Here is a 10290-nt window from a genome sequence, read left to right on the forward strand (position 1 = left end):
AGAATAAATTTTTATCTATAAATATATATTTAATTCAATTATAAAAAGTACCTAAATTTTACTAAACAATAATAGAAATATTTTATACATAATTCTCCGTGAAATTAAATTAATTAATTCTAAATTGTGGCAAGATTGATAAATTTTGAAATGTTGTAATTTTAATTATTTTAAAAAAGATTTAAATCAAACAATTTGAAAAAACTGTTTAATGAGGTTATCAGAATTCAACCAAACTGACTATTTGCGTATTTCAGGAAAATAAAAATAAAAAAGAAATTGCACAATTGGATCTTCAAACTACATCAAATGCTATTAAGTAATCAGAGAGAAAATTTACAAAATTTGGATCACTCGGACAGCTCTGCTACCAAAATTCTATATCATATAGTACTAAAATCAGTCTCAAGAATTGGTCAATATAATTACTTTATGGTATCCACCATTTTACATGTTCATTTACCAAAGGGCTAACCTACATTGTCACCCAACGGCGTCAGACTTCCAACCTAAATATGTCTTCTGGTTCATTCCAAGATAAAGGTTACTTGCATGCAGCTGACGTCTTACTCAAGTCTTCACATGCCACTGGCGGAATCCATGATGCTATCCACTTCCAACATTCGAAGAACCTTCAACAAACACCGTAACAATAAATGAGTTAACCCTCCTTTCAAGTTGCCAATCTTCCATGCTTTGAAACAAAGATAAAAGAGACATTCTGGCCTTTTTATCTATTTATCTTGTACTAATTTGATTTTAAGTGTGATATTAAGATAAATGCTAGCTGATAGGGAGACCGTTTAAACAGATTTTCACTGATAAGGTCCATGTCTCTGACCTGTGACATGCGAGGCCTTGAATTAGGGTCCCGCCTGATGCACATCATTGCACATTGCATCATACCATACACCTCATTTTCTGCGTAGCAGTTCCTTAAGCATGGATCAAGTAGTTCGTGAATGGCATGTCGTTGTAAAAGTGGGCGTGCCTATCCCAAATTTGAAAAATAAACAATGAAGTGACATTGAAGGACAAAGTTCAGACGTGCTCTTTCAGCAATGCAAGTGAATTAGGAAAACCAAGACAAAGGATAAAGGGGAAAATCCTGCTACAACTAAACTACCTAATCAAAGATCTGTTCTAATTTCTCATCAACACCTTAATCACCTAAACAGATGTGTTAAGAGAAAAATGTAGCCAAATTGACAAAATTTTCATTTATACCCATTCAGTGAGGCATTGCTGCCCTTTGGGCCGCTTTATATCCATAGCTTTCCGTCCTGTAATAAGCTCCACTAATACAACCCCAAACGAGTAGACATCAGCTTTCTCTGTGATTTGTCCACTTTGAGCATATTCCGGAGCCAAGTAACTTGATAGAGGCAGCTTTCTTATTTAGTTGGCAATTGACTGCAGTTAAAATAAATAAGAAGAAGAAAAAGAGGAGTTATTTTACCCAAACGTCCCAATTACTCGTGTCTCAACTCCCTTGTCTCCATCAGGCTGCCATCTTGCCAGTCCGAAATCCCCAACCTAAAATTTAGAACTAGAAGTCAATTATGAATTTATGATATATATCCTTTAGGCAAAGAAGCAGAAAAGAGGCACTTTTCATTCTCATCCTCTAGTTATAGAAAAAAGCAAAAGCTCATGCCAGTAAATATCAATAGTTTCACAGTAATGGGAGAATCTAAACTTTCACCAATAGCTACAGAGATAACAAAAAGCAGCACATACTAATGGTTCAAAATCATGGGTGAGAAGGATATTGTTGGGCCGCATATCACGATGAACAATACAACCGACTCTACATTCCTCGTGGAGGTATCTCAATCCTCGAGCTGCTCCAACTGCAACTTTTTGTCGCGCAGACCATGTTAATGGATCTCTAGCACGTCCTAAAAATTTGCAAAGAAGCAATCCACTTAGCTGAAGCATTAATCACACCTCAATTTGTAGGGAAACTATTACACACATGGTCATTAACAATCTACTCCAGGTTCCAGGACAAAAACTAGAAAAAAAATGAGGACAATTTTTTGACACAGATGATCTTATCAGTAGACAAACTTAGCCAGCAATTATCGGAAAATGGACATAAGACTATTTATTATCTTGAAAATGCCAGTTAGATGGGAAAGTAAAGCTGAAAATAACAAAAAGGAAAAGGTGGTCTTTGAGAGCCTTGGACCTGAACTTGTTAGATATTCTGTTTATCGCAGGATACTTGGCATCTAAGCTGGTTGACCCAGCTATTATAGCATTCAAATGCTTGTGAAACAGAGAGGAAAAATCTTTCATGATAAGAATAATAACTAGAGATGCTCTTATCATAATGTTAAAAGTTAGGAATATAAGGAAGAGTACCATAAAGATGACAATCCAAAGAACCATTGCATATGTATTCATAAACAAGCAATCTTCGTCCACCCTCCACACAGAAACCAATAAGCAAGACAACATTTCGATGCTGCGCACAACTCAAAACCTCCACTTCTGAACAAAATTCTCGATCACCCTGAGAACTTGCTATCTTATATTGCTTGACAGCAACAACCTGGCCACCTGGTAAGAGACCTCGGTGAACAGATCCAAACCCACCTTCAGCCAAGAAATTTTTTTGAGAAAATCCATCTGTAGCAAGTTCCAGTTCAGCATAGCTGAACCACTTCGGAGGATTCCCAAATATAGGAGCCTTGTGCTGACAAATTGAACACAAGGGAGGAGGTCTAGGAGGTGCATTTCTGGACAAGGAAATTACTTCTCTCACACTTTTGCTTAATTTCAGATCAAGCTTATAATTACACGCCCCTACATCAGGTTCTCGACCTAATGTAGATAACTTCTCCAGCAAGACTTCATAAGTTGAAGTCAGAGCTGAATCAATGTGTTTTGTTGAACCTTGTGTGAATAGTTCAGAAAATTCACCACTAGAACTGAGAAGATTAGTCATCCATTGTCTGGAGCAGGAACCTCTAGAAGGAGGACCCTCGTTTTCATTATCAGTATCAGAGTCAGATTCAAACAAACTCTGCTTTTCTTCATTGATAAAAGAGGCTGCTTTCTTCTGACTTGCAAAAATTCCTGATAATAAAAATGGTGAAGTCCCTGGATCTGAGCTTGATATTGATGAAGTCCCGACATCTGTTGCAGTCAATGACGACTCTTGCTCTGGACTACTTGCAGGAGTCACAGATGGTCCCCTGATCATATCTAACTTATTACTCTCACTTTTTAAATTCCTCAGAAGTGGTTGTAACTGAAATGAAGATGAAGAAGCCTTTTGTGGTTCCATTTTTGGTGATCCGATTAAATTCAAACGAAGAACCTTAGGCCTAGACCGTTTCATAGCCACAACATTGCAATGCAGCTCTTCCATGCAGCACCTCATTTCGTGTTTCAATTGTCTGTGCAGAATTGCAATTACAAGTATGTAAGGAACTTGAGGACAGAAATACACTAAATTTGAGCTAAAATACGTTTAATATGATACATATTGCTGAAAACTTTGCAACAGCCTATATAATTTAATATGATACATATTGCTGAAGCATGACTTAAGTGAAAAAGAACAAGTTTTGGGTTTTATTACTTGTCCAATATAACCCAATTTGATTGAGTCTTCATGGCTTCAGCAGCAACTATTCCACAACGTGAGGCAGGGACGATTTTTATCCGGATCTTTATCTGCAAAGAAGAAGCAAAATTCTCAATACCAGAAAAATTGGCCATAATAACTAAAGAAATCTGGGACAAACCTTATCCACTGACCTTCCCTGGATCATACACATCGTGTAATTGACGCATCATATGGGAGCAAGAATCCACAATATCATCTTTCTGATCTGAATTAGTTCCTGACAGAGACCACCCATGTCTGGTGGCACAATCACTGGTGAATCTTGAAAATGCCCATGTCCTTTTACCTGGACATGCATCATATCGTTTATCAGTATCAACTCTGAAATTCTGCTATATAATAGAGTCAAGTAGATCATTAATTACTTGTTCGGAGCTATTTTGATATGATCCCCACTTTATGCAGCATCGTAAATGAAAAGAAGTTGCAGCAGTGCTTCAAGAGAGCAACTTATGATTGTTCGCTAAAGCACTCTATTCTAGTTTCTCGGGATGTTATAAACCATTTATTCCAAACAATTTACTAAAATGTTTCAGTTTTCAGTTAAATAATGAGTGTTTCAGTTTGACCTGGGGGACTAATCAACTTACCCTGCTATGAATTTCTCATCTATGTTTATAATACTACATTTTTTTCTTCCACTATTATTGGAGATAAATTTTTAATGGATGATATTGTTTTCCGGTTATAAATTTTGGTATGCATAAAAGGTTTGACTAACGGGAAAATTTTATTTACATATATATAACTTGCAAAAAATGCATTAACCTCTCTGAACAAAAGACTAATACACTGCAGAGTTGGTTTTCCAAGAAATATTAACCAGAGAAGTTAAAACAGACTGATCTCGGAAAACACCAAAAAACTGAGACGAACACTTAAAAGAACAAAGGAAGACGTTTGAGCATCGCCAAATTAGCCACTAAAATTGGCAGGAGAAAGAATACGAAAAGCAATAATAATTAAGAGAGAGAAAAGAAAGCAAAGAATGAGATAATGCATAGATATATATATATATAGAGAGAGAGAGAGAAGGTTACTTGAGGAATGAGCAGGAATAACTAGCAGCTTAATGCAATCCCCAGGCTGAACGACATGAGTCAAAGTCCAGACCAAAGCAGTCCTTGGGATCTCCTTAGACGCTCTAACAGCAACCACCACCACTTTTCCTCCCAAATCTGCAAGAACTTTATCCGTCACACCCTTTTCTTTCATTTCCAAACTCAAATCAAAACCACCCACCTTCTTCAACGCATCTCATAATCAAAACCCATATGAAGATTCTTCATGGAGAGAGAGAGAGAGAGGAGATTGCATTATTGGCACACATGAACAGTGTCCTAACAAGTAAGAAATATCACGAAAACCCAGATGCTTTTTTGAGGTGCCCAGATGACTAGTTAGCAAAAGAATGAAACTTTAAGGAACTTTTTATCAAATTGAGTACTTCTTTTCGTTAAAATTTCAACAACACACAAACACAAAACTTTTTCTCTCTTTCTTCTTTTTTTTTTATTTTTTATTTTTCTCAGCTGGTAGCTAGCAGTTAAAGATGACCCCCAAGGTTCCATCCATGGAACCGAGGCTTTTGCCTTTTTGTTCGTCTAAAGTGCGTGAGCTTGTCAAAAGAAATTACACAGAAATTCAGACTCTTTCTCTCAAGTGAGGTGGCACTTGAAGTTTGTCTTTAATTTCACACAATTATATTGACCGACTTACTTATATTATTATCAATTATTACAAAACAGAAGCGCCAGTTTAGGAAGAGAAGAAGACAAAAGGAAAAGAAAAAAAGAAAGTGGTAGGTTTGTTTTAAGTAAACGACAAATATTTAATCTATTTATACCAAACATACGTAGACCAACATGACGTATATGATTGGACTCGAAAGGAACCTCCTTTTCTTTGCTTTAATCAATTAACAAACGTAAAAATCCTTCCATGTTGGACTTTGAAAATGAAATTGGATTTTGCTTTATTTATATATTATTTTAATTCTAATCCCAATAATATGGAGAAAGAGAGAGAATGTTAAGCGGCTTCATTTGCTAACCAGAAGTAATGAAAAGATCCGAAACTTCTCCCTTACATAAATGATCTTTTCATCTTTACAAGATTATGCTCATGTGTTGCCTTTAATTGCAGCTATTTAATAGTATTAACTAATTATCAAACTCATGTATAAATTGATTATCTTGATTTGTCTTGCAAATATCAAGACAACTGCTAGGGCATTTCTTTGGCAAATTGAATAAGGCAATTTTAGCCCCAATTAAAGTTAAGGTGCCACAAAAGTTAAAAGGCCTGGAAAAAGAAAATTTTGTCCAAATTCAAAAGAAATATATTTGATAAAGCTGTAGCATAACCGATAATAAGATATACCTTAAATTACTTTCAAATTCTACAAGCAATCACTTAGAATATATAATAGGGGTGGAGACAAAGAGCTGAGGAAAGAAAATTTTATTAAATTGCATAGTTAAAGTTGTTGTATATGTAAAAGATAAGATGAGATGGGCTTTCGAGATCTCTTATGTTTTTATATTACTCTACTTGCACAACAAAGTTGAAACATAATTGAGAACAAGGAAAACATTGTTGCTAAAACTCCTCAAAGCTAAATAGTTCCCTAACTCTAGTTTCTTTATAGAAAATTTGGAGATCCAACCTAATTATACATGAAAGAATCTTCTAATTAATAAGATTATATCGCCCAAAAAAAAAAGGCAATCAAGTTGGAAACGGTGAAAAGATTTAGATGTGGGGAAATAGATGTCTATTGAAACAAGTTGTGCTTCTTTTTCATATTAAATTCTAATGCCTAGGTGAATGACCTTATTTTAGATCATTCTATACTAACATTGGCTCATGAACTAATTCATTATGTTCTCTTACCTCTTGAGGCTAAACAAATCAAGAGTACTACGATTTTGTAATATAGAGATGATAAGAGTATATGGCATTATTCAAGTAATGGAGTGTTGAACATAAATGTATAAATTATAATTTATCTTATTTATTATATTGAATTCAAATAGAATTTATATTTAATTAGATTTAAAATATATTTATTTTTAAAAAACTTATGTTATTAATTGAAGTTTATCTTTTAGGAAATTTGATTTATATTTATGTTTTAGATTATGATAAATTATTTTTAAAAAATTTGAATTCGATGTAAACCTACTTAAACACACATTAAGTTGTTAAATGGAGAAGTGGAGAAGTTAATGAAAATTTAGATTTTCTTCTCAAAAAAAAGTGTTTAAGATAAATATAGAGATTATAATTTTTTTATTTATTAGTTTGAATTCAAATAAAATTTATTTTTAATTAGATTTAGAATATATTTATTTTTTTTTTAAAATCATGTTATTAATTGAAGTTTATCTTTTAAGAGATTTGATTTATATTTATTTTTTATATTATGATAGATTATTTTTAAAAAAATTGAATTTGATGTAAGCTTATTTAAAAGCACTTTAGGTTGTTAAATGTGGAGAAAGTGATGTCAATAAAGATTTAAGTTTTCTCTATCCTTAAAAAAAATCCAACAAGTGGTATCAGCGCTTTCTTGGTCAAGAGTATGTGAGAAAAAAAAAATTGTAGTGAGAAGAGCAATGAAGAAAAGAAAAAAAAACTATGGAGGGAGTTTTCATTATCAAGATATCAAATAAGTCTTCATCAACATTGAAGAAAAGAAAATTTTCACCATGCAGAGTATGCAAGAAAAACAATCATGATGAAAAAGATTGTTGAAATAAAGGTGAATCATAATATTTTTATTATAAAAGATTTGGGCACATAAAAATAAAAAAAATTGCAGGTTAAAAAATGAGCAAGCAAATGTTGTTGAAGAAGAAGAAGAAACTCTTCTTTAAAATTTGAAGAGAAGTGCTCCAATAAATTTTGATAAGAATACATCAAATAATTGAAAATTGATAAGAAATGCATCAATAATCGAAGGTTGGTAAGAAGTGCTTCAAAATATGAAGATGAAACAAAAAATATTAGAAAGAAGTGCTCCAACAAAATAAATTTGGTGATTATAATTTTTATATTAAGAGAGAGTATTGAATATAAATATAAAAACTATAATTTATTTTATTTATTAGTTTGAATTCAAATATAATTTATTTTTAGTTAGATTTAAAATATATTTATTTTTAAAAAAATTATGTTATTAGTTGAAGTTTATCTTTTAGGAAATTTGATTTATATTTATCTTTTAAATTATGATAAATTATTTTTAGAAAATTTGTGTAACACCCAAAATTTTTTATTTTATTGTTATTTGAATTTTATTTAATTTTATTTTATTTTAATAATTAATTTATAAAGTTTTAATTTAATTTAATTTAATTTAATAGAAATAAAAATAATAATAATGATAAAATATGGTAAAATTATTTTTGAGATTTAATTAAAAATTATTTTGGAAAAATGGGTGAAAATCTGGATTCTGGGGGTGTTTTTGAAAAGAAAATAAAAAACCGAGGGTTAAAACGCAATTTAAAAAAATTGCGTCACGTTAGCAGCCTCGGCCAACCAAGACACACCGCGTGGCAGGGACGCTAACGCGGAAAGCCACGCGGGACGGAGGCACGTGGGCGATCTGTGTGCGCGCGATCGGACGGCTGAGATCTATTCCTGCGCGCACGGACGGCCCAGATCAAACGTGCGCACGGACGACTCAGATCAAGCGCATGCACGGACGACCCAGATTGCACGCGTGTGGACGGCCCAAATTTGATTGCGTGCGCACGGACGACCCAAATCGCATTGCGATGGACGGCCCAGATTTATCTCTAATTTAATCGCGATCGGACGGTCCACATTAAATCGTGATGGACGGCTCAGATTAAAAGGAAAAAGTTATAAATAATCTCATCCACACCCAACCCCAAACCCTAGCTGCCAGAACCCTCACCGGAGAAGACAACCCAGCCACCGGAGGAACCGACCGCCGTCACCCACCGCTGCACCGGAGCACCTTCCGGTCACCAAATGAGGTAAAATTTTTCCCCTTAGCTCGTTTTTCGATGCTGAACCTCCCTATGGCTAAATAGGAGCCAAACCACCGGCCAATTGGCCAGAAAATACCGCCAAAGTCCAACGGCGCTGCCACGGGTTTCTTCGGTTTTTGCCTCCGATGAGGCCCTTTCCGGTTCCCGTTCGATGTAATTTTTATACCACTGTGACCACCGTCCATTTCTCTACAGATTGACAGGAGCAAAACACCAAATTGTAACTCACGTCGGAGGAGCCGCCCCACCCAAGAGCTCCACCACCGGTAAGTCTCGGTTTTTTGTAATTTTTTGGCCCACCGAGGGCCCTAGGGATGTTTTATCACAGGAACCAATGCAAGTTTGGCCGAATTCGGCTGAAAACGACCAACCCGAGGCGGATCACCGCCGCAGGCAGCGGCGTCGTCGCCGGAGCACGGCGGAGCCACCGTGCTGGAATTCCAAAATTGGCCGAATAGGCCCTGGGTCTGATTTGGGGTTTTTTGGGGACATGTGCAGGTACTAGAAGTGTGTTTCAGTTTCTGGAGAAAAATTCAGGGAATCTAGGGACTGCCCAGAGGAGCAGTGAGAACCCAATTTCAGACTCCGAAACAAGTAAGGATCCCTTACCCTATTTCCTATCATGACATTAAAGCTTAATAAATGATTAAACGATATTTTATGAATTAATAGATATGTATAATTAATTAAGATTGCTAATGAGGCCTGAACCTGATGTATTTGTCGGTCTATTCCTGTTTGATGTATTTTACAGTCTAAATGCAGTATAGTATTTGATTGTTTATTCTGTGGTTACGTATGCATGAATTACTGTTTAATCTATTATGGTTTGAATTATTGTGAACCCGATATTGTGTTGCCTTGTTTGGTGTGCGTTACTAGTTTACGTATTCATGTTGATTGGGTAATTGAGATTAAGAAAAATAAGGATGGTATGTGAATTTATGAACGGATAAGTCGACAGCCTCACTAGATATCCTGGGAGATGGTGGACGGACCGGGTCCATAGGGGACCCTACCGGGAACGTGGTCTCTCATATCGGACAGGGTATGGAGACTTTAAAGATTTTCATCCTCATACCGGACGGGGTATTGAGGTTTATGGTTTTGGTGCTCATACCGGACGGGGTATGGGGACAGCCCTGGAATCAAGGTGAATGGTTCACGTGTAGTGGGGACCCCTATGGATCCCCATGGATACTAGTAGGCTGATAAAAGAGGAAATTTGTTACGTGATGATTGAAATATAAAAATTATGATATGTGTTATGTTACAGAGTGTGCATGATCTTATGATGTTTATAATGTTATTATTTTCATAAGTTGTTTTCATGAATCTCACCGAGGTAAATGGACAGTAAAGGATTTTATTATTGATAAATGAATTTGTTATGAATTATACTCTATTAGTCGTTTTTGTTTTGTACCAACCTTTACTACTATGACAGTGAGATAGTGTGACATCTTTACTGGACTAGTGTAGCTCATTCCTTACTTAACCATTTCAGATCAGGAGGACTTGGTTCCCGAGCCCGTTCTGCAGATGGCGAATAGAAGCCTAAAGATTTATTAGTTTTCCTTATAGTATTCATTCATAGTATTTCATTCAGTTAGTTTATTC

General features: G+C 35.1%; 1 protein-coding gene across 6 annotated transcripts; it reads right to left on the bottom strand.

Annotated features, from left to right (window-relative positions):
* Positions 1–292: 292 nt before the first annotated feature.
* Positions 293–5319, bottom strand: LOC110816287 (Protein kinase superfamily protein). 6 transcript variants are annotated; one of them, XM_022044418.2, is made up of 10 exons: positions 4886–5317; positions 4684–4821; positions 3775–3929; positions 3596–3690; positions 2371–3410; positions 1741–1901; positions 1460–1536; positions 1228–1375; positions 842–991; positions 293–632 (listed from the first exon to the last, which is right to left on the bottom strand). In XM_022044418.2, the coding sequence occupies exons 1-10, from the start codon at positions 4902–4904 to the stop codon at positions 579–581; spliced, it is 2037 nt and encodes a 678-aa protein (XP_021900110.1). In that variant the 5' UTR covers positions 4905–5317; the 3' UTR covers positions 293–578. The 6 variants fall into 6 exon arrangements, 4 of the variants coding, with proteins under 4 accessions (XP_021900110.1, XP_088063903.1, XP_088063904.1 ...); XM_088207777.1 differs by having other exon boundaries at positions 4684–5317; XR_015813399.1 differs by lacking the exon at positions 842–991 and having other exon boundaries at positions 1228–1389; positions 4684–5319.
* Between the last annotated feature and the right edge of the window lie 4971 nt (positions 5320–10290).

Source organism: Carica papaya, chromosome 7, assembly GCF_054855325.1.
Source record: "Carica papaya isolate Zhongbai chromosome 7, ASM5485532v1, whole genome shotgun sequence".
NCBI classification, from domain to species: domain Eukaryota; kingdom Viridiplantae; phylum Streptophyta; class Magnoliopsida; order Brassicales; family Caricaceae; genus Carica; species Carica papaya.

What these genes read in the sequence shown, in the direction of transcription:
- LOC110816287 (XM_088207777.1), bottom strand. Translation starts at nt 4,858, where the DNA reads ATGAAAGAAAAGGGTGTGACGGATAAAGTTCTTGCAGATTTGGGAGGA. An exon ending in TTTGGATTGTCATCTTTATG is followed by an intron (nt 1,902 to 2,370) that starts GTACTCTTCCTT and finishes GCAAATTTTTAG; the next exon opens with GACGTGCTAGAGATCCATTA. An exon ending in CCCATGATTTTGAACCATTA is followed by an intron (nt 1,537 to 1,740) that starts GTATGTGCTGCT and finishes TCTAAATTTTAG; the next exon opens with GTTGGGGATTTCGGACTGGC.